Genomic DNA, 24,972 nt, shown 5'->3' on the forward strand with positions numbered 1-24,972 from the left:
AAATCATAATTGCACTGTGTTACTGAGACATGCGACAATGCATTTTTACATTTCAGTGTAGCTACAATTATTTTACCGATGCAAATGTTTATCATTTTATCTGTTGCACATGCATTCTAAATACAGTTTGTTTATATTATTCTCGCGGCGTAGGCTATTGTCATTTATTTCTTAGCCTGATGATTTGCTGCAAAGTTTCCTCAAATAAACACAATTAAAATCCTTCCAGAGCGCATTGAGATGGCAAACCGCATCTGTTGTGTTCTAACAAAAATACACCCCAAACAGCCTGCATCTATTTTGTAAATTAAACTATATAGAGAGAGAGAGACTTTAACCTAACTAAATCGACTTGAATCATAATCCTAATAAAATAAAACGAAACAGTCGGCTTTAAAAGCGCTTCTGAATCCTCTCCACGCGCACTGAGCGCGCAGTGCCGCTTGCTCCCTCACGAGGGCGCTCAGGGCTAGGCGACAGCAGCAGATCTGGGCCGCTCTCCGAAATCAAGACATCCAGCTAAAAACCCGCACAAACTTCATCTCAGAGCTCCAGTGTTGTGACAACTCTAATGTGTGTTACAAAAGTAGGCCAAGGCATCAAGAGGGGCGGCCGATGTGTAACACAGCTATCGTTATTGTTAACATTAATATTGCATTTGCAGTTAAACGAAGGTAAGAGCGTTTCTGACCTTTTTCTTTTCCGAGAGTTGATAAAGTTGGGCTAGTTGTTGAGCGGTGGATCTCAAAGCCTCCAGTTGTAATAGCAGCTCTGGTCCCGTAGAGTTCAGCACGCAACCCATAGTATCATGACACTGCGCCACAGCAGCGCCAGACAGAGGAACACGCGCGTCTTTGATGAGGTGAGTCGCGCTCATTAGTGATTCTCTCTATCGGCCACTCCTCCTCTCTTATCTCCAACCAAAAGGACTGAACCCCTCCCCATGTCCTCTCCTCCTCTGACCACCGCATGAATCTATTATTGATGGAAAATGTATCTTTCCCAGCTAATGAAAATCTAAAAAAAAAAAAAAAAAAAAAAAAGGCTACATTGAACGCGAGCCTCTCTGTTTTCCTCGGGGCTTTAAATACATACACCTGTTTTTACTCGCTGTCTTTTACATTTAGCAGATGTTGTAAACGAATAGCGTTTGCGCTTTGAGGGACTAAATTCGATATTTTGCGGAGACAGTCGTGCAGAATCACTTAGCTGTCATATCAGCCTATATTTAATTAGACGAACGCTTTAACCTGTTCATAAATGAGCGTTTATTAAAACCTAAATTATGAGGAAATTATGTTACGGCAATTATAAATGATATTGCAATTATTCAATTAATAATCCGATTATTCTATTTTAATATAACAGTAGCTAATATTGATGTACTTATTTGTACATATGACAATATGAAAGCAAGCATTGTATATTATTTCATATAGGCTATTATAATATTTTTATTATATTTTATTATTTAATTACAATTAATATAACTATTATTATAATCTAATTATTATTTATTGTATTAAGATCTAATTGCTTCCCGTTTTATAATTGTATTAACAAAATACAATTGTCACAATTTCAATTGAGAATTTGTTGCATTTGCTAATGATACATTGAGGAAATGATTGCATTTCATCTGAAAATTATGATTTGTGCAACGGATATGATCTAATTATAATGTTACAACGGTTTGTTATTGTTAGTTGTTTTTAGGTCAGTTCAAATATTATATCTAAAAATAATTAGAATAGAATACAATCAACAAATAAGCATGAGTGCAAATAATTTCAATCACTGGAATTACATATAAAAACGTATTTACAGCACACACGACTTTTTAAATAAATAAATACACATGACACATACAATGCAGGTGCCAAACTCTCAATATTTAATCACTAAGGAATCAATAACTTACACGATCTGTTTCTGAAAGATAGAAGTTGGATGGCAAATTGTGCTGTAGTCTTTGGCTAGCTCTCATTTGCTCTGGGTGCGTGGAAATGCCTTCCTTTCACCCCTAAAGCAATCTATTATGATGGGGCTAAGCTGTCTCTACAGTAAATCTTTTCAGGATCTGACAGCACTGAGAGGGCCATCTTGACCCCCTCACAATGCTTTCAAGTGCTGGGGGCCGATGCATCATCCATCACTTAGGTGACAATAATCCCCTGTCTGTCACACACACGGACACACACGCATTCATATAAGTGCAAGCAGACACAGACTGATGGGAATATATAAGAAATTACTTTTATTTGGGTGTGCCTGTTTGTCTGCCATTCAAAATGTACATCTGATTCACTAAGACAAGATCAGAACAAAGTTCATCATAACAACTCTTTGATCAAATGCCAAAACCATATAAAAAACTAAACTGCATGGGTAGACGTCAGGGATTTTTACAAGTTCCTCTCTAGCAAACATGTATATAACTTATATAGTGTTTTATTAGTCAGTAGCTAATAAGTAATTGAATGCATGAGTTTCAGTTTGTTTGTTATGAAAGTGTAAAATACAGTAAGTTTCAGGTATTTCTTTCTAAATACAGAATGGTTTACCATGATAATTATTAAAAACAATCTCGTAATTGATAACAATTTTAATTCCGACTGAAAGAAATTAATTCATAATCATGGGCAAATGGGACGAGTTTATTTGCAAAAACAGATAACTCTTGTTTTTTAAACTTTTCAAAAATATTTTTTTATGATGTTATCATGTTTTTATTGTGTCAGTTAGCAAGTATTTTTTAGTGTTTTTTTTTTTTTTACCTAATCAAAATAACCCAACTGCAGTTTGATTGAGATTAATTGGAATGCACAATGAAAAAACATGATTTTTGAAAATTGTTAAAAACAGAGTTATCTGTTGTATCTGTATACACACACACACACACACGCACACACACACATCTGTGTGTGTGTGCGTGTCCTCAGCCCTTCAGAAACAGACGGCTATGGCATGGCAGATCTAGCTGTGCACTTCAGTTGTTCTGACAAACAGTTTAAGTGCATCTTGAGAGATGAGGGAGGGAGGTCAGAGGTCAACAGTCTTGCTGAATGGACCGAGCCATTGTGCGAAAGCCAGAATACGTCCACCAGCTCTATGCCTATTGTCTCAGAGCACATAGGCTGCTCTTAGTTTGGCCCAAAAACCAGATTACACTTTCTCAGCGTAAGCAGATAACATCAGATCAGCGAATTATGTGGTCCGCAGCATTTTAAAAATATACTTTTACACAAGAGCACATAAGCTCACACGGTTTTTAAGTTCATTTTGCACCCGTTGCAATAACACAACAAAATATTCTTTTCTTAAAGCAATGCGTGGTAACTAACACCCTCATCCTGCTAACTGCTATTTAGAAGCATTCACACCTCGAACGACACACATTAAAACGTAAGGCCTAAACAGTGAAATGCAGCACTACACTGTTGAGTCGTGTTTTCAGGGGCCCGAACACCAAAGACAAATGCGCAAACAAGTAAATAAATGATCCCGGTTGATTTTAAAAGGTTACAGGCACATCAGAATTTGCTGGGCGTGTGCATATTTCCATACGGCTCATGCATTGTGCATGCGCAAATAGAACAGCAAAGTACAAAGTTAAATGAATTATGCATTTTTGCATTGTGCGCTGTTCTGAATAAATAATAGGCTGTTGTCCGTAAGACCGGCTAAAACGTGTACAAAAGATAAGAAAAGGGTAAGAAAGGATAAAAAAAAACAACAGAAGAAGGGAGAAAGTAAATAGAAACCATGTATTTAGTAGGGCGATTTTAGCTGGAGATATTATTCTCCTGTGGGCCCAGCGGTGGCCGCTCATTGAACTGAAACGACTTTAATGATTGGGTTATGTAGTTGAAGTCAATTGGTGGTTGTCAGTCTCAGAGGTTGTCCCTCCTTTCCTCCTGTCCTCCCCTGTTTGTTAGGCTTGTGTTTTATGTGCCAGCCTCTAAAACTGCGATGGCCACACTAGTTGCCCCCGTTAGCCACGAGACAAAAGCTAAGACTTTGGCTTGTTCCAAGAGTCAATCAGCTTGTTTTAAGTGAGACAAACAGCCTAAAAGTGGCAGAATAATAACAAGGAAAGTGATCCACTTATGCATATAATCTAAAACACCCCCGAAATGGCACACTTAAAGGAGCAATTCACCCAAAAATGAAAATTCTGTCATTATTTACTCACCCTCATGGGTTTCCGACCCCTGTGACTGACTTTCTTCAGTGGAACACAAAAGAATTGAGGCAGAATGTCCTGACTTTGAAATCTCACTTATGTTCTAATTCAAATATACTCATCAAGATGAGTTGTGATAGGTGTGGTGTAAATAACATCATTAGGTCTCACTCTTAATTGCATCTTGAGATGCCATATTTGATTATACAAGAACACAAATGAGATTTGAGAGTATCCTAGTTAACAAAAATATGTTTTAATATGTTCTAAAATGTGTGTAGGTGTGTGTGTGTTTTACAAATTAGTAACACTTTACAATAAGGTCCCATTAGTTAGCATTAGTTTATGCATTAACATTATTTGGTAACACTTTATTTTAAGGTGTCCTTGTTACTTGTTACATGTACTTACTATTATAATAACAATAAATTATGCATAATTACATGCAAGTAACCCAAAACCAAACGCTAATCCTAACCCTAACCATATAGTAAGTACATGTAGTTAATTAATATTACTCAGTACTTAAATGTATAATTACCCTGTAACAAGAACACCTCAAAATAAAGTGCAACCCATTATTTAACTTACATAATTTACTATACATTTGTTACAGTATTAAAAAAATAATAATAATAAATACAACAGTTCATTGTTATTTCAAGTTAGTTTAGGTCCATTAATATTGACAGATACAATTTTTGATATTAATAATGTAGTAAATGTTAAGAGTAACTGAGATAAATAAATGCTTTAGAAATATCTTTCATTATTGGTTCATGTTAACTAATGTAGTTAACTTGATGTTAACTAATGGAAGTGATGACAAACATTAGTCTTGGTTATGCAAATTTGGAGGAAAAATAATGGGAACTTTTACTTTGAATTTTCTGCAACTAAAACATTTCAGAAAAGAAACTCTCCAAGAACAATATGTGAGGAATAATTGACGACGGGCCGTTGAATTATTAGAAAAATAATGCACATCCGAGGTGGTGATTCGCGTCGCGGCCGTTACATTATTTTTCGAATAATTCAACGGCCCGTCGTCAATTATTCCTTACATATTGTTCTTGGAGAGTTATGAATTAGAGAGAAAAGAGAGAGAAAATTCAAAGTAAAAGTCAATTATTCCGCTTATACTAAGGTTGCCACACAATGCATTTGTACGTTTTTTTTTACTTAAATCGCTATTGTGAGTAGGATTATGTCTTCCAGATCTCATCCAACGCTCTGTTGCTAATTCCAAAAGGTCATTGTAAACCTCATAACAGAGGTTTGAGCCGTTGATAGCAGACTAACACCGTTTACACGCGACTCTGCGACACGCGATAAAAGGTATCTTTTCTATGCTAAACTGGCTGCACACTAGACGATTTTCAAATCTTAAACGATTTTAAAACAATGGGAGACCACAGACATGAAGACAGTTCAACCGATTTTTAGCCTTATAATCCTCTGAACGCGCACACCAGACGATTCAACCAGACCGCGAGACCATACACTTGAAGATTGTAGGAACGATTTCACAGTGAAACGAGATCTCGCTGACACTCGCGAGATCAAATGTGACTAAAGAAGAAAAACAAATAGAGGACAATTAACGTTGTCAGCTGGCTCTCCTGGCACGCTTTCTGTTTCACAGTGAAAAAGTATAGAAAAGAATATGGGTGATATTCTCTGCTTTCATGTCATGTTTGTGGCTGCCAAGTTTCAGCTGTAGAAGCACGCAACATCCGGTAGGTGACACTTGCGAGGTATCAGGTCAGAGGCAGCCCGATCAAGAGTCCTAAATATAAAACATGTTTGATATTTACGATTTGAGTTCGGAGACACTCCGTCTTGATCGGGAGCAGATAAACAATCGTAATGACACCACACAATAGAGGATTTTTGGACAAAAAAAATGTTTGCGACAAGCCGCGAATCGGGCCACACCCCTCGATCGTTCGGGGGTGCAAATCGGCCTTAAAATCCTCTAGTGTGCGGAGTGACAGCCTGAATCGGAGTTTTTGTTCTAACTAGCCGCGATGGCGACACGGGAAATTTCTAATTCAGAAATGGTTTCTATTTTCTTTTAAAATCCATTTTGTTGCAAGAGCAGTGCGCTTCCAGAGAGAGCCCGCCCACACACGCTTCTGATTGGCTGTGATATTTGATTGATTCTGGTGTGGACACCCAAATTGCTTGTCGCTGGAATCTTTTCGCGTTGCGTGTAGTTAGGATACGGTGTAATGCAGTTAATACAGTTAATCACTAAGTTATGAGAGAGAGAGAGAGATTAACGTTACCTCTCTGAGTCTGTGCGTCTCTCAATAGTGTTCGGCAGCAATAGTGAAACTTTAAGTTCATTTTCTTCATAAACAGCGCCGTTGTTGTTACCTCGCTTGTGAGAATGTAGTTTTTAAGTTGTTAATCTATGTTACTGATAAAATCGTCAGAGTAGCGCTAACGACATTAGCGCTTATGTTAAAGTGTGTGTAAACTGTATGTGAGTGTGTGAGGGAGAGAGAGCGGGAGAGATAGAGTATGTGCTTTCTGTACATAATAAAACGTAATTCTGTGTCAAAAACATGTACATGATCTGTCGTTTTTATACTTTTGGTTACTATATTTATTTGTTTGGCCAGTGTCGTTGTGGGTTTTGGTTCTATTGCTGTACGGACCTTTGAAATAACTGAAATCATTTGGCGAAGTGATATGGTCATGTGATGCGGTCAAGAGTTACCTGGAACTACGTTCGCCGCGCGTTTCCCTGAACATAATTGCACACCTTAGAACGTTCGGCAGCCAATCAGATTCAAGTATAAATAAATACATTTGAGAATGCCATTAAAGGCCAGATAATTTTGAACAAACATTCTATTTATATTTCTAGAAGAACTTTCAGACAGAACGTTCTGAGAAATTTCCCTGTTAGCAGAGACAGTGGATGAGAATATAGATCTCATTCTCACATAAAGCTATCATATGGCTTTAGAAAATCTGAAGTATAGCGCACAACTGGTTTGGACAGCATTTATTAACTTTTTGGGTCATTTTTGGAGCTTTGCAGCCTCTGTCCACAATCTATCACTTTGAATGGAAAGACCGTCCCTTTGGGGAAGAAAGTCAGTCACACAGGTTTACAATGAAAATACACTCTTAAAAATAAAGGTTGTTTATTGGCATCAGTGGTTCCATGAAGAACCTTTAACATCCATAGAACACTTTGATGGCACAAAAGGTCCTATATAGTGGAAGATTATTAAAATATCCTTCTCACTTCTAAAACCCGTTGACTAAATGTTTGACCACAAATGTTCTTCTATGGCATCACGGGAAAAAGCAACTATTTGGAACTTAACTGACAAAAATTTCATTTTTGGGTGAACTGTCCCTTTCAATTAGAAAGTGAGCACAAGCTAGATAAGTCAGCCACCAAGGACCCCTCACTTAATCAGTTAGATATCATGTAAGCAAAGGAAACTATCCATTACATGAAGAGCTTCATGATCAGATTTAGACTGCTGCCGCTGCATCAATACAATCCCTGAACAAAGCCACCGTACAGTAAACACACAACCGTTCTTCCTGTCAGACAGCGAGTCTGTCATGAGATCTCCAGCTTTATGAGAGATCAGATATCTTATCTTAAAGACACAACTGCTCGTCCTTTCAAAGAAAGCAAATCATTGAAGACAAAGGATTACAAGATCCAGGAGTGTCCAAACTGGCTTTGTACGTGACTCTTGTAAATGACTTCTGAGTCACTTCCTCTGACAAAGGCAGGGAACAGCCTTCATCAAACAATAGGCTGTTTTTATCTATTGTGTAAGTGGTGACATCTTGACAGCAGCAGGTTCTGTCCTCATCTTCCTGACAGTAACGTGCTCACTGTCTTCTCACAGGATGGTCAGTGCTAGATGTTTGTCTGCTGACCTTCTCATAGTACTTTTAAAAACAGCTCCAACTGATACTAAACTGTAGCTCCCACATCCTATTATACTGTGTTTCAAAAACAGCTAGCAAAATAAGTATCATAAACTGTGCTCTTGCAATACAAATGAGCAACCTGTGTACATTTATGACTGCAGTAAACACTCTGCTGCAAGTGTAGAATTGATGCATTCAGTGTAGGAGCATTGTTGTGCCGACATGCTGTTATTAGTCATTTACATCATAAATTGTCTCGGCCTTTGGTCAATACGGCATTTTAGACATACTGAAATTCACAATATGCAGAATACACAGGTCATTACCATTCAAAACTTTGGGGTCAGTAAGATTTATTTATTTAGAAATAAGTCTCTTACGCTCAGGAAGGCTACAATACAGTAATATTGTGAAATATTATTAAATTAAAATAATTTTATATCGTAATATATTTTAAAATGTACTTTATTTCTGTGATGCAAAGCTGATCCTTCAGAAAGCATTGTGATATGTAGATTTGCTGCTCAAGAAACATTTATTTTTATTTTTATTATTATTACGGTTAAAAACTATGGAATCCCGTTTCTGCCACTGAATAAAAACATACAGTATATATATATATATATATATATATATATATATATATTGAATAATTGAGAATTTTTAATCTCAGAATTCTGACCTTTTTTTCCCTCACAATTCTGACTTTATAATTTTTTTTTTTTTCTGGAATTTTCTTAAAATATTTTTAATGAAAATTACATATTCATTATGTAGTAACAATTTTAGGATTGGCTGCATAGCAGTGTAGGATGAGTGAATATTGTCATGGCATGGCCTCTACGACCCCTGATCTAAATGTTCAAAAAAATATCTCAAAAATATCCAAACAATTTCAAAACAGTTTGTATCATAACTACTTATTAACAAAAACTATTACTGTAGGAAAATGCCAGTTGCACTTTTTCAGAGCTCTCTTGTGCTCAGATACACTAGAATCTCAGAAGGAACAGTCGATACAACAGCTCGAGGGAGCAGACGACCAATCAGAGAGCGAGAACGTCAGGAAAGGAAGTGACAGAACAACAGAGCTCACCTGATCTTCGCTGATGTGGCATATGGCCAGGTTGTGCTCTTCATGGGACGGGGCAGTGCGCACGTATTTGAGCCAGCTCCCCTCCAGAGTCCCGTCCAGACAGAACTTCACATTACCCATGTTGTCCATTACCTGGAGACAGAGAAGCCCAATATAGGATGCTATCATTAAAACATATTCACAGACAGTGACACTGAACTTTAATGATAGAGATCAGAGATGTAAGATATATACACAACTGGTCAAAAGTATGAAATCATTAAGATTTTTTAATTTAATTAATTTGATTTAATTTTTCAACATTACTCCAGTCTTCAGTGTCACATGATCCTTCAGAAATCATTCTAATATGCCGATTTGCTGTGCAATTATCAATTATTTATAGTGCTCTTTCTTTGATGTATAAAAGCTGCATTTATGATTCCTGAAGGATCACGTGACACTGAAGACTGGAGTAATGATGCTGGAAATTCAGCTTTGATCACAGTAATAAATTACATGAAAAAAAACAAACATTTTTTTTAACAATCTACTCATCGATCCAAACCACTTTATCCTCTGCATGGTTGCAGGGGGGCTGTTAACTGTAATAATATTTCACAATAAAACTGTATTTTTCAAATGCAGCCTTAGTAAGCATAAGAGACTTCTTTCAAAAACATAAATAAATAAATAAAAATTAAATAAAAATTAAATTAATAATTATTCAACATTTTTGACTGGTGGACACTTAGTGTCTTGAGATATGAAAGGAAAAAAAAATGAAAAAAGAGTGGGGGAAAAAAATGTAAAAATGTATCTGTTTACATGTATCAAACTGACCCCCACATTGTTATGTATTGAAAGGGGGGATTTAAACATTGAAGACGTCTTCAGTGCTGTGTGAAGTCTCAGTGGCTCTCGTTGATTAACTTTGGTTAACCTGACACTGCTAGGGAAGTGGAGTTTGCGGTGTCTGGTTACTTGTCAAGGGAAACAGAGAGAGAGATGGAGGGATTGAGAGAGGCAAAGTGAGACAGGATGTCAGGAAATGACCGGAAGGAGAGTGGACTCTGTTCTCTCGTGAGATTTACGGCGCTCTTTTCTTGATATATTACCCAGCAAAAGTGAGAAATGCCACTGAAAACTGTGGAGTCTCTCTTTGAAAACAGAAACTCTGTGTAAATGTTTGCTTCAGCTCTATGAAGTTGAAACCGAATATCAAGTGTGCCGTGAGCGATTAAGACAGAAACGGAATATCCACACAAGTAGCGTGAATCCATGCTAATAAATCTGTCTGTGGGCTCATGTTAGACCTGAACTCCAGAGTGATTATATTCCAGCACATTAACACTCAAAGTCTGAACACATATAAAGATTTAAATCAAGACAAATGAGTCGCAAAATGCTACTGTGTGCCAAGATAAAAAGTAGATTGTTTCATAGTAAATTCAAATCATGTTTTGTCAATTATTTAATTTGTCAATTATTTTTGCGGTCATTATTACAAAATTGCATCGATAATTACAGTAGAATGCTTTTGCAAAAAGTTTATACAAATTTTACAGGTAGAAAAGCTTGTTAAAACATTGATTATATGTCTGAAAATGTATGTGTGTGCGTGTGTGTGTGTGTGTGTGTTTGTACCTTTTATCCTTAAACAAAAATACATCTCAGTTGTATTTATTTTGCACAAACTCACAAATTACAGATTAAAAAGATAATATGGGCAAGAAGGTGAATAAAAGTGTGTGAATTGTGCTGTTATCAAGTTAATAAACAAAACAAAAACGCTGCTGTTTTTAAATAATATGGCTTTACTAATAACTTTTTTTGATAATACTTGACTTGGAGCAATTATATATGCATTATAAAATACTTAATGCCTTATAATTAAAAGCCATTCATAATATTTTAAACACACTGTTTCACATAATTAAAACAAACAAACAAAAAAAAAAAACATTACATACAGTATACTGTATAATAAAAACATGTATATGTATAATACACGTACATTTATTTATTTATCAAAAATGTTATATGAAATAATGAAGAGTTTTTTTTAATTTGTTATCCTTTTATGCACCACTGCTGCATTTATTTGTTTAAAATACAGTAAAATATAATTTCAAATAACTTATGAAAGCTGTATGCATAATTATTTTAATTTAATTAGTTTTTTTTTTTTTTAAGTCAATTTTCTAAAAGAATTTCATGTTCACCTCTCACATATTTATGCATGGTTGCACCTTAAACAAGCATAATCCATTAAAACAGATGAAACTGGGTGTCATTTGTTAAAACAATGTAATCTTTAAATAGCTACCATGGGAAGTATTGTACTGTCTTATAATGTCTTATAATAATGTCTTAAAAATTCTGCAATATACTACTTCTGCTACTACTGATGTTGATTTGTAATACATTATATATTATATAACATTATAATTTAGATTTTTTTGTAGCATGTAGTGAGAAAACACAATGAAGCATGTGCTGAAAAATAAACAAGCAATGTAAAAACAAATGTGACAAAATGCTAACTGACACACAAAACTCTCACTTTATTCATGTACTTGATAAGTGACTTTTCTTTTAGCTGTTTCAGAAGCGGTGTTGGGTGAGAGGGAACGACACACGTGTGAAGTTTATAGCGACACGACGCGTTCACATCTACTGCGGCCTCCCGGCTCAAACACAGAAAACTGAACAACACTTTAAGAATAATTCACCCATGTACATATTTCAAGGACTACAACTGAAAATGTGTGAGGATGCCAATCAAGATACTGCAAAATGTCCCCATATTGATTTTTTTAAAAACGGCAAAAAGCTAATTTTTATAATCATTTTCCTTCATATTAGTCAATACATACCCCATTTCTTTACACTGCACTCTATATACATGCAAAATATATTTCTGTGTTTCTGTATGTTGTTGTGGAGCGCTGGAATCATGTTTTAAAGTTATACTCAGAAACACCGGCGCTCCCGTTTACCTGCAAACGCTCCTGACGATGTTATGCAAATATCCGGCTGTCATTGAAATCTAATGAAACGTTGCAAGGAGCAATACGGTACACTGAACACAAGCTCATTCATTCACAAATACACACATGTTCAAGTATGAGTGAACTCCTCTGTCTAAACAGACTGACTACAGGTATCACTCAAGCTTGAGAAACGTCCAGAAACAGGTTACTCCGAGGAGGAGTGCAGCTATTGGGCAATGAAAAGCAGTAAGCCTGTTTACAATAGAAACACGACCTATTTATTTATTAGTGGTGTTTGTTGAGCAAGCACTTCTATTATTATGGGATTTGAACAAACTATTAACCCTAAGTATTCAACTTTGGCGTGTTGCTCGTTCATGTGCAAGAAAGCAATGCAACGCAACCAAACTAGATTTCACCCATTCGAAATCAATACAAGCATGCAGATATGCCACGATACGCTTAAGGTTTTTCCTCTTATCGCGCTCTCCCTTCTAAGTTTCATGCCCATTTTCTCTCTCTTTCTCCGCTCTCCCAAAAGTTTGAAGGGTCAAATACCAGAGGGACGGCTCTGGAGTCTGCTTTGGGGTTAAGGAGCCCCTCAGTGCCGCTTTAAGAGCCCAATTACTCCCATCAGGTGTGAGGAACTGCCTTCGCAGACGGGCTGATGCAAACACACACACACATGTGCCACGGGTGAGTTTGTGTCACAAGGTGAAGAAGAAGTGTGCTAAACAGCTTGAGCCGAGCAGTATTTCTAAATTGTCGTCACCTCCATGGGCGTAAGTAAGTGCTATAACGTGATATTAGTTATGCTGACCAGTCTTGTAGCTGAAGAAGAACAGAAAGAGGGAAAGCGAGGTAAGCCTGGGAGAGTGAGGTGACCTCTGACCTCTATATGGAGCTAATCAGAGACAGAAAGAAGGAGACGAAGACAAAGAAATAGATAGAAACTTAACTAACCTGGTTTCAGGTACACATACACACCCAGAATACACATACAGATGATGTGTGCTTGCAGTTTTGTTGATTATAATGGGAGTGATTTGGTTTTGATGTCATTCTTTGGTTGTTTATGACTGCCAAGCAACGTTTCAACTAGCCGCATTATTAAGAAAAAAATAGTTGTGTGGTCACAGATGGGCGTGTGTTTTATAGTGGCTTTGAATGTGGCTCATCCTAACATATTTAGATTGAATATACATGACATAAATGACATATTGTGAAGCTGCACTGCTGGCAGATATTTTCATTCATCTTTTAAATTTCAGCTTGTGTCCATCAAGTTAAAAAAAAAATAAAAAAAAAATAAAAATAAGTAAATAAAGGGATACTCCACCCGTAAATGAAAATTCTGTCATCATTTAATTCACTCTTCACAGAAGATATTTTGACGAACATTGGGAATAATAATAATAATAAAACAAAAAAACATTTTAAACATTTTAAGACTTAAAATAAATTAATTAATTTAATATATATATATATATATATATATATTAAATTAATTAATTTATTTTTAAATGTGCCATATAAGAATGAAAGTCATATAGTCATGCATGTGGGTTAGTAAATTATGACAGGATTGATTGATTGATTTAATTATTTATTTATATTTTGGGTGGAGTAAGAGGATTACCAAAAATATATAAATTTTAGTGCAAAGCCCAGCAATTTTTTCTACTAGTAATCCATCTTAAAATCTGCTAAAATATCACTTTTCTGTTTATTTCAAGTAAGTCATTATGTTCTGTGCAAATATGCAGAAGAGGCCTATTGCATATTGTGTCTATATTCAGTGCTGTTTCCCTGTAATTTAGTTGAAAATAAATGTTTATGTACGTTTTCTTTTGATTACAGTAGCAGTTATTCATGACATGATGGGGATGTGCGATGTAGTCAAACACATTTTGCCATGTTAAAGAGCAGATTCAGGTGATGCTGTACAATTCCTGTAAAGTACCACATATTACAGTGCTCTGCTGCATCCTAGCCTTCAGAATGACCTGCAAGACGAGGACTTGTGTGCTCAGCAGACATTTTTGTGTCACCTGATTTGCATAATTCCTTTAGTAAATCAAGTGCAAACACAATGCTATCAGTGGCTGAATTAATTCTTGGTGAATTCCTCCCTTGTTTTAATGTGATTTCCTCCCTCCGAACAGAAGCCCGGCAGGATATATGATAAGACGGACCCTGAATTGAACAAGAGGGAAATTCCCCTACAAACCCTTTTAAAGCGGCAGCTGCACACACACATGCGGTCCACCTTTACAGCGATCAGCTCCTCAAACTGCATGACTGATGTAGTGTGCAAAGTGAACATCTCATAAAACGTCACCTGCAGTCAGGCCTACATGTACCTGTAACATATCAATATTTTACAACGCCAGCAAACGCCATTTCTGCAGCCATATATAACTGGGGCCTGCAAACGGCTGAGACGCAAAGTATTCATTCGCACATTATTCATGGTAACAAAGGCCTGAAAACACGTCGCGCTTCTTGTCGTGGTGCTAAAGGAAAGTTGAAAAACCGGCAAAGTGGGTCAAAGCATTTATTTCGGTGCGAGTGTTCGCAGGGTTCTGTGTTGTGTGCTCTGGCGAGAATAAAAATCAGATTGTGCTAAAAGTTCTTATCTCTCAGCTGTGTGTGTATTTATGTGAAGGAGGGTGTGTGTGTGTGTGTGTGTGTGAGTGTGTGAGTGTGTATGAACAGCCCTGCTTGACCCTGAGCTGGTTTTCTATCCTAAACCGCAGTGAAGTTTTACTGTTTTCAGATACAAGATTGATACCGAAGGACAGAATTAGACAATCATAACTGTAACAACTGACCTGATAAACACCACTGCTGTATTTGTGTATGTGTGTTAAATGAGTGTTGTCTGGCAAACCAACCAAACCATGGTAAAATCACTGTAAAATCATTTTTATAAAATCTTGAAAAGAACAATATAATTGAAAACAAACAAAACATATAAACAAAAACATTTTCAATAAAAATGACATATGAATCACTGATGTAAAATTTTCTTTTCACCATTTTATAAAAGTAATTTTCAGGGTTTGGAGTCAGAATATTTATTTATTTATTTAAAGAAATATATACTTTTATTCAGCAAGGATGCATTTAATTAGATTATAAAAATGTACATTTAAAATGTTACAAAATATTCATATTTTAAATAAATGCTGTTCCACTGTTCTTTTGAGCTTTTTAATTAATCCTTAAAAAGTGTGTCATGGTTTCCTCAAAAATACTAAGCAGCACAACTGTTTTCAACATTGATAATAATCAGAAATGTTTCTTGAGCAGCAAATCAGCATATTAGAATGATTTCTGAAGGATCATGTGACACTGAAGACTGGAGTAATGATGCTGAAAATTCAGCTCTGCATCACAGAAATAAATTACATTTTACAATGTATTCAAATAGAAAACATTTATTTTAAACGGTAATAATAATTCACAATATTAATGTTTTTCCTGCCTTTTTGATCAAGTAAATGCAACCTTGGTGCATTTCAAAAACATTTAAAAAAGTCTTATTCCAAAATGTATGAATGTTTGCATGCATAACACACAGTTCAAAAAGAATAAATAAGATGTGCAGACATATTTCCAAAAAATATACTACTTTGCTTCTTCTTATATTATGCTATTTTGTTTCCATGGCAATGGCAAATTATTCTAATATTAGGCATAATATCATATCTAATAATTAATTATCCTAACTGTAGATGATATTGTTGATATTGATATATGTTGTTGCAAGATTCATTTGATCTAACTTTCTATTCTATTCTATTCTATTCTATTCTATTCTATTCTATTCTATTCTATTCTATTCTATTCTATTCTATTCTATTCAAATATTACATTTTATTAGGCCTTCATTTGAAATCCATTATGGGTGAATTGAGAATCAGACACAGCGCACAGGATTTCTGACGCGTCTCAGGCGGTGGCTGTCCTGATTCAGACTGGAGCACTTGAGCAGAAACAGGGGACGCTGAGAGAATTCTCGCTGCTTGTCAGCCTCATTGTGTAAAACAGGAAGGCTTAGCTGACACCTCTGCAGAGAGCGGCCCGACACAATGCAGGCTAATGCACTGACACAAGAACAAGCACACACACACACACACACACACACACTCCTGCTCACATCCTGGGGAAGTGTGTGTGTGTGTGTGAGAGAGAGTGTGTATCTCTGAAGTTCGAAGAGGGGCAGGCAAAACGTCTCCGTTATTAAAAACACGCATTGTTGTTGTGGTATTTTTGGGGCTTGTGTGCCATAGTAATGTGTGATTATTATATATATATATATATATATATTATATATATTTTTTTAAAGCAAACGACAGTAAAGACATTAAAATGTTACAAAAGATGTATATTTCAAATAAATGTTCTCTTGAACTTCCTATTTACCAGAAAGAAAAAAAAATCCTAAAAAAGGTAAGTTTCAGAAAGTATTCAGAAAGTATATTTTTCTACATTTCGTTATTTCAAAATCAGCATATTAGAATGATTCCTGAAGGATCATGTGACACTGAAGACTGGAGTAATGATGCTGAAAATCCAGCTTTGCAATCAGAGAAATAAATTACATTTTAAAATATTAATATAGAAAGCAGTTATTTTGCATTGATAATATTTCAAAATATTACTGTTTTTACTGTATTTTTTGATCAAATAAATGCAGCCTTGGTGAACATAAGACTGTTTTACTGTTAATAAAACTACTGTTTCAAATTTGATACACAATTTAGATTTACTTGATTATCCATACTTATTTATGTATGTGAGAAATTTGTTCATCACTCATTATTCATTGTTTTGTATTATATTATACTGTATATTTTGCCTCCACAATACAATTTACAAAGCTTTGATCATAAAACTAAATATTCATCATCTTACTAAGGCATATTGTTAGAGATATTGTGTCCAATATCCAAGATATTGGATGATATTTTATGCATTATTTAATTATTATTATTATTTTTTTTTTATTATTTTATGTAAATAGTCAGATACACTGTTATGAGGCTCTCATTGATTTACCTTATAAGAGATCAGAATATCATACTTCTTGGCCATATAAACATTAGCAACTGCACCAAATTTCATATTTTGCTCCATTTGGGCTTCTGAATAAAATTGCATAAGCTCCATATTCTCCCATCATACTAAATGTATGATAAAATCCTGATGTTTCAAATATGATACTCAACAAAAACACATGAGCAACCCTTTTGACATATATTTTTATGACTATTATTTCATATGTCTGGCTTTACAGGGTTGAGAACATCTGAGGTTGTAGGTGTTTCCCAGAATGCTGTGTGGTTACTAGTGTTGTTTAGTGTGATGCTGAGCGGTCGCTTTCTAGAACAGAATTTTCTGTGATATGATGTAAGTCTAAGGGTTCTTCTCTGCCGCTTTATCATCTGCAGGTCAAACTGAAACAGAAGCAGGAGACGTGTTTGTGAGAGAGGGAGGCGAGTGTCTGCAGCTAGAGGGCAGTCATGTACGGGGGCCGTGGAGACCTGGAGACGGACAGAAGAAAGGTCAAACACCTCCTCTTTCTTCACACTCACTCTCCATCCTCTCACACTCAGGTCTGCCACTCCATCAGTCGACCTCCGACTTTAACAAGTGTCTCCATGCTGTAATTAACTGCTCTGGTTAGAGTTCATTAAAGTCAGATCCAGGATCAGTTTCCCATAATCAGATTCTTATCGCACACATTATGTCTGGAATCCAAATCTGGCCACGGACCAGAGGAGAAGCACATTACCTTCAACAGACACTTTTACACATGATGCACTGTGAGTCAGGGAAAAGACACATCTGCTCCAAGTACATGATTGTTCTCTTCTGCTTTTTCTTCTCTGTTTGTATATATATATATATATATATATATATATATATATATATATATATATATATATATATATATATATATATATATGGAACACATTTAGAACATTTTATAACACATTTAACTAATCTAATGCATTGCAAATGGCAAATTTGATCAATCTTTGAATCATTTCCCTCCCCATTTATCACTGTAAAGCTGTTTTGAAGCAATCTGTATTGTAAAAAGTGCTATATAAATAAAGTTGACTTGTATTTAATTTTAAATTAAAATTAAAATTAAAATTTTAATAACTACGTAGTAAACGTAGTTAATAAATATTTTGATACCTTTTGCCTAGATAGTGTGTGAGATTTGTTTTTTGTTTTTTAGTTTTTGACCTGGCTGGTCTTTGTCTCCAACGCACCTATCTATTGCTGTCAGGTGTGCGGAGTTTAATTTTTAATTTAAATTTTGATAAAATTTTAAGATTCCTCATTGTTAAGGTTTCAAACATGATAACCAAAAATATTAAACTTGGGAATTTACAGTAATTCATACATTTGTGTCATAGACATGAATGATTAGATGCAATTTGACCTGTTACAGAACTGTACAGTACAGTACAATACAGTATCTGTATTTTGTTTTAGTATTTAGTATTAGTATTTCTGTACTATTATAGTATTTATTATTATTCTGAATTAACTTTATATATATATATATATATATATATATATATATATATATATATATATATTCAGTTTAATTTTTTTAACATTTTTATATTTTGATATAGCTTTAATTATATTTTTATTTTAGATATAGTTTTAGTAATTTTAGTACTACTCTATATTTTATAATAAAAATTATAATATATATAGTATATAATATAACAATATTTTCTCATTTAAGTTTTTTATATTTAATTTAATTTAATTTAATTTAATTTCATTTCATTTAATTTAATTTAATTTAATTTAATTTAATTTAATTTAATTTAATTTAATTTAATTTCATTTCATTTCATTTCATTTCATTTCATTTCATTTCATTTCATTTCATTTCATTTCATTTCATTTCATTTCATTTCATTTCATTTCATTTCATTTCACAGCTACTTGTGATTTTGGCAGCTAGGGACCAGAACAATATCTATAGACCAGAACATCATAGACACTTCAGGTGTGTGTGTTTTTTTTTTTTGTGCCTGTAAGAAAATGTATAGCAACCCTCATAAACGCCCTAGTAAACTTTAAGAAAACCTTACCAACTGCATATTTACGCTCTGGTAACACCCAGCATATGAAAAAAAAAAATAAAATAAAAAACAATTTCCTATATAACACATTCCCTGATGAATCATGAGCAATAAGACCAGGTGCATGTTTTAAAAAAGGTCTATTTTGATTCTATATTGTCTTTAAAGTTACGCCTCAGGCTAGATAATTTGCACTTTTCTGCCATTTCAGAGGGCAGTGGGTTATATTTATACATATGGCAGTTTCTTGACATTAGCGCGGCCCCTCCAGCCCTCGTCCAGACAGACAGACAGACACATATACACACACTCATGTCCATTCATTATAGCTTATCTAGCCAGGGCTAACCTGCAACCCTGACACAGGATATCCTGCTGCCTTCATTACAGTGCCAGAAGTCATTACTCCACGTCACACACACACACACTCACGCAGACACACACCTCCTAACTCTTTCAAGCTGCCTCCAGCCCAGACGCGCGCCATGCACACCAATGGCAAAGCTTGCATCAAAGTCAACAGCACAGTCTGGGCTGCCAATGAGGTGAGACAGAACAACAGCCATCTCCAGACTGACAGAAGTTATTAGAGAGGAAGTCTCACTCAATCTGCGGTCAGAGTCAGATAATGGTGCTGTGATACGCTTATGAAATGAAGATGTGTGTTTGTGTGTTTCCTGATGGACGAATCATGTTTCTAGATGAAATATGTCATATTTGTGATGTATTTTGGGTCCTGTGATCATCGCGATGCAGAAAACACGGATGCGTTGCGGAATAAGTCATAAAATTTACAGTATAACACGGAATGTCACAGAAATTTGCAAATTTTGGATGAATAAATCAAAAGTAGGGCTGTCTAGTTAATCAAATAGCGATATGGAATTGTGCTTGTGAATATTAAAGTGCAGCATTTTCACCATTTCATTTGATAAAATTATTGTCGTATATCATACACACAGAAACTCAAAGGTCTTCACGACAACCTGTCAAAATAAAAGTTCAGCAGAACTTGAGAAATTGTGACACAAAAATATGACTATTGTACAGTTGAATGTACTTCTCAAAGAAGTAATAATAACAACAACTATTTTTGTAAGAAATATCACACAATTTCTTCCACATTTAATTTTAACAGTAAACCTGTTAAATAAATAAATAGTGTTCATTTGATTATATTTGAAAATAATAATGAAACTGTTGTTGTTTTAAGCCTTCATTTGATTGCCAGCAGATTTGAATTTGTATTCAATCACAAATAAATCAAAAATCAAATAATCATAAATTGTTAATCATACACTGACAAACACACTGAGTAGTTTCATGATTTCAATTAATTAGACATGCTTTTTTATTGCTTAAATTTAATTCACCATTAAAATGACAAAACAAAACAAAACATAATTTGGATAAATAAAATAAAATAAAATAAAATAAAATAAAATAAAATAAAATAAAATAAAATAAAATAAAATAAAATAAAATAAAATAAAATAAAATAAAATAAAATAAAATAAAATAAAATAATATTTCTGTCTCCATTCCCAACTGTTCTGATGGACAAGACCCTACAGAGAGGGTCCGACCCAAACCAAGCATTTCAGAGGGACAGAAAGAGAAGAGGACCATTCATTCTGTTTTATTAACTCAGTTGACGCTGTTGGATGTGTGTGGATGTGTATTTGTGTTGCCAGATCTCTCCTGTCATTTTGCCCCTCTCTTTCCAAAATCAATCCCAGACATATATCAATAAAAGTCAGGCCACAGCTGCAGTCTGCAACCACAAACCACCGTCCACTTCAGGCAGACAGCAGCGGCTCTGCTCATCAGCTTGTGCTCTGACTATCGCAACGCCCGATGAGTAATGACTTCACTTCACTGGCTCGGCCCAAAATATGTATGCAAAAAGAGTGTTTGCAGCCAAAGCAATGCTGATCCAAACCCATACAGCCAGACAGCTTCTCTCGTGTAAATGCAATGTCATGGAAAGCCTAAAACAGCCTTCCTCCGTTAAACAAGTCCATGAAATTCCTCCAGTGTGCCCAGCATTGTTTAAAGATATGTTTTTGCACCAAACAGTTTTCATTTTGGAGAATAATAATACACTGGAAAGATAAATTACAGCATGTTTCAACCATGTTATTTGACAATTAATTTCATGATAACTTTTAGTACATTGGCCCAGGGGGACATGACAATTAGCAAAGCAAGCAAAAGTTTAAAACTCTCACCAGAACCTACACAAAAATGAATTATAACACAACATATTAGTCATGACACAGCACAAGGACACTACAAATCAAATAAACAACAAAAAATAATGAAAATCTTTGTAAAGCGTGTACAACCAGAAAACTGCTGTAATTTATTAATTAATTTGTTTGTTTGTTTACTTATTTACAATACATTTAAAAAAAAAAATTGGTATCAGTATGTATGCAAATACATAAAAAAAATCACATTATATAATCTATGGAAGATATTAATACTTTTATTCAGCAAAGACACACTGATTAAAAAAATCAAATAAATGCTGTTCTTTTGACCTTTTTATTTATTGAAGAAAAATAAAATCGTGTGACACTGAAGACTGAAGCAATCACTGCTGAAAATTCTGCTTTAGCATCAGAAGAACAAATCATTTTTTAAAATACATTCAAATAGAAAACTTTAAAGTCCGTGTAAAGAGAATTCTGAGAATTGTTTCTAAACACATTACAAATGTTAGAAATGTATTGCTGAAACACATTACAAAGACTCAGAACTATGTACTGAATTGTGGAGTTAAACCGTTAAACAGTTTTTCACCAATTCTGTGTTCAGGATTTTTTGGGCGGGGCTAAAACGGTGGCTCGATGACGCAATGGAGCCACCGAGCGTGGCCCCGCCCCTAACACTATAATAACTATGTTGAGAGGTCAAGTTCTTAGTTTGTCTTTTTGAATGTCTGTGATGTTAGATATACAGATTCTAGGCAGGGACGGTTCTAGGGTGAATGGTCTTAGCCCAGAGACATCAATATGTGGCAGAATACATACAATTTAAAAACATGGAGCGTTCACAATTCGCATCTAAAAATGCATGGAAACGCCAGCTGTGCCGCTTTCTCTTCTTTCAAAGGGCACCTGAGCTTGCGCTCTTGTGGCGTTTGCCGTTGCTAAGCAACCATGAGACTTGAAGACGAGAAGGTTTCAACTCACTGCAGCGCTGACGCGCCTCTACAATTAAATAACGAACTTGCACGCTCAAACATGTATGGCTGTATAAATCCAATTAATTAGAGGTAGCATCAGTAGCATCCATTCAGGTTGTAGCGGTATTTGACAGTTGAGAGAGACGGCCGCTTTCCCGCGAGTGGGCGTGGTTACAGCGCCGACAGCGGACACGCCCCCAGCGTTTGAGAGCAGAGAGTCCTGCTTATTTTTCAAAGATTTTGATAACTTATTTTAGTTACTTGGCGGATTTTTATATCATTCAAATTTGGCTGGGTGGTTAATAACACATTTTTCTGTTGTGTGACAAACTCAGAACACATATTTTAATATCACTTTACACGGACTTTAAATGAATTGTAAAGCTATTTCATAATATTACTGTTTTTTTACTGTTTTTTTTTATCACATGAATGCGTCTTTATGAGAGATTTCATTCAAAAACAGTAAACAACAACAACAATAAAAAAAAAGACCTAACTGACCCCAACCTTGTGAACAGTAGTGAATTTCATTTGAATTCATCAGTTGTTTTTCTTCAATTTCTGACATGTTAATTCTAATGCGTTTTCATCTTTTGTTAATTCTGCTATAATGCTAGAAATTCAAAGTCATGTGCTAAAGGTGTCCATTTATCACAAAACCTAGGAACACAGAACAACCAAACTAAATTACGTATATGTACAGTATTCATCTTGCTCATCTTAATTCATCAATCATTTATATTCAAAATAAGCAAACAGGGCATGAATTCAGTTCCTTGTTGTACTGGTTACACCTAACAACAGCATCTGGAAAAGCTCTTCATTCACACACACTAAAATGTTTGTGGTTTAATCAGGTGTTTGTAGGTGGTGTGTGGGAAAGCCTGGGTGACGGAGGTACAGGGGCGCATCGACAGTCCGTCTTCTTCACACACACCCAACACCCTCTAACGCCCCAGTGACTGGCTCACTGTTTGGGCACGCAGGGCAAAACTTTCAGAATTTACAACCTGTTTCCCCCTGCGCTGTCATTACGGACGAACACACAACACAGATGTACCATTACGTACAATAATAAGAGCCATTACACACACACACACCTTTGTAAATCTGCGAGGAGTCATAAAATTTATTAGGAAAGCCCCTATTCGGCCGCTCAGCTGTGTGTGTGTGCGTATGTGGGAACGTTGAGCTGCGGTTTGTGTTTCGCCGTCATAATTTCTGTGACTCCTCATCTTGCGAGGGCAGGCTCTGGTTAATTAAAAAGCGGGCGAGTCTGGCTGGCTGGCCGGACGCTCTCGTAAAAAACACATCTGGGCTGCGATATGACTGGCGTAAGGTGGGCCGGCGCTTCATTGCCACTGTTGAGTGTATGAGCGCTCTGATAGCCCCACTGTCACTCTGAGAGTGAGACAGAAGCGTGATAGATTACAGACATACAGTACATGCACAGACACAAGCAAAACACAGCTGCCACACACACGAAAAACTTTATACCAAAAATGCAAGCCATTACGCAAGGGCTGCAAGAGTTACGCTTCTACCATGCATACATGTAAGTAACATTACAGCTACATATCAACTAACTCTCATTAGAGTATTATAGACTCTAAGGTTAGGATTGTAGAATAAATTGACGTGTACTTGCAAAGTTACTTTTAGTTCTGTTCTAGCATGGTAATGTACATGGTAATGTTAATGTGTCTGGTCTTGGTGGAATAGATCTGCTTGGTGCTGCCAATACATCGACATCCATGCTGCTGTGAGCATGTAAGAAATACTGCTGCCGCACATTTAACATATATAAAATAACCCGCATATTCAGTGGTGGCCAAAATGATTAGAACACTAGTGTTTTCACAAGCTAAAAATGGGTTTAAGTCAGTTATTTCAATCTTTTTGTTTCTATCTTTCGTGTGTTTGCACAAGGAGTCTGACAACAGTCTAGTCTGACAACTAGTGTTCTAATAATTTTGGCCACCACTGTATAACTTAACATGAAATCATGATTAACATGAAATCACCCCATAGCAGATCCATACAGGTGGAGCTGGGGGAGGTGGAGGGTTTCTGAAGTGCACTGCAACTGCTACAGCAAACAATAGCCAAGTATTTGATTGTAGAGCAGCAAGCTCATTGGCTGTTGATGTGAAAAGAACCAATCATGAAACACCACCTAGAGTTTTATCACAGAGCTATGTATTTAGAATCTCTGGATTATCAAAATAAAGTTTTACCACTGCAAGTTATCATTTGTAAGGTTAATAAAATGTAAGGAGAAGGAAAAAAAAAAAAGATTTTGTAAAACTGAAGAATAGTGCTGCAGGGATCATGCATTTTTTAGTTAAAACCAGGAAGTCAGTTAGCAGTTTGGCACTTCCGGTTCCCATGTTGTTTGTATTTATTTATTTATTTATTGGCTTTTGATTACAAATATAGATGATAGTAAATAAAATATTTTTGGGTAACATTTTTCA

The 24,972-nt window shown here is 35.5% G+C and overlaps 1 protein-coding gene and 1 long non-coding RNA gene across 13 annotated transcripts in view; one reads left to right on the top strand and one right to left on the bottom strand.

The window, feature by feature from the left end:
- Positions 1-24,972, bottom strand: part of prdm16 (PR domain containing 16) — a 241,007-nt gene that overhangs the window by 24,557 nt on the left and 191,478 nt on the right. For 11 of the 12 annotated variants that reach the window (XM_058785357.1, XM_058785354.1, XM_058785353.1 and 8 more), the window contains exon 4: positions 9,198-9,329. In XM_058785357.1, the coding sequence (XP_058641340.1) occupies positions 9,198-9,329 (132 nt within the window). Of the gene's footprint in view, positions 1-691; positions 862-9,197; positions 9,330-24,972 lie in introns of those variants that run through there. The other variant, XM_058785356.1, reaches the window with a different exon arrangement.
- Positions 206-18,020, top strand: LOC131546050 (uncharacterized). Its single transcript, XR_009272594.1, has 3 exons — positions 206-674; positions 784-862; positions 17,632-18,020. It is a non-coding gene; the product is annotated as an uncharacterized LOC131546050 (long non-coding RNA).

This window comes from Onychostoma macrolepis, chromosome 08 (assembly GCF_012432095.1).
Source record: "Onychostoma macrolepis isolate SWU-2019 chromosome 08, ASM1243209v1, whole genome shotgun sequence".
Classification (NCBI taxonomy): Eukaryota; Metazoa; Chordata; class Actinopteri; order Cypriniformes; family Cyprinidae; genus Onychostoma; species Onychostoma macrolepis.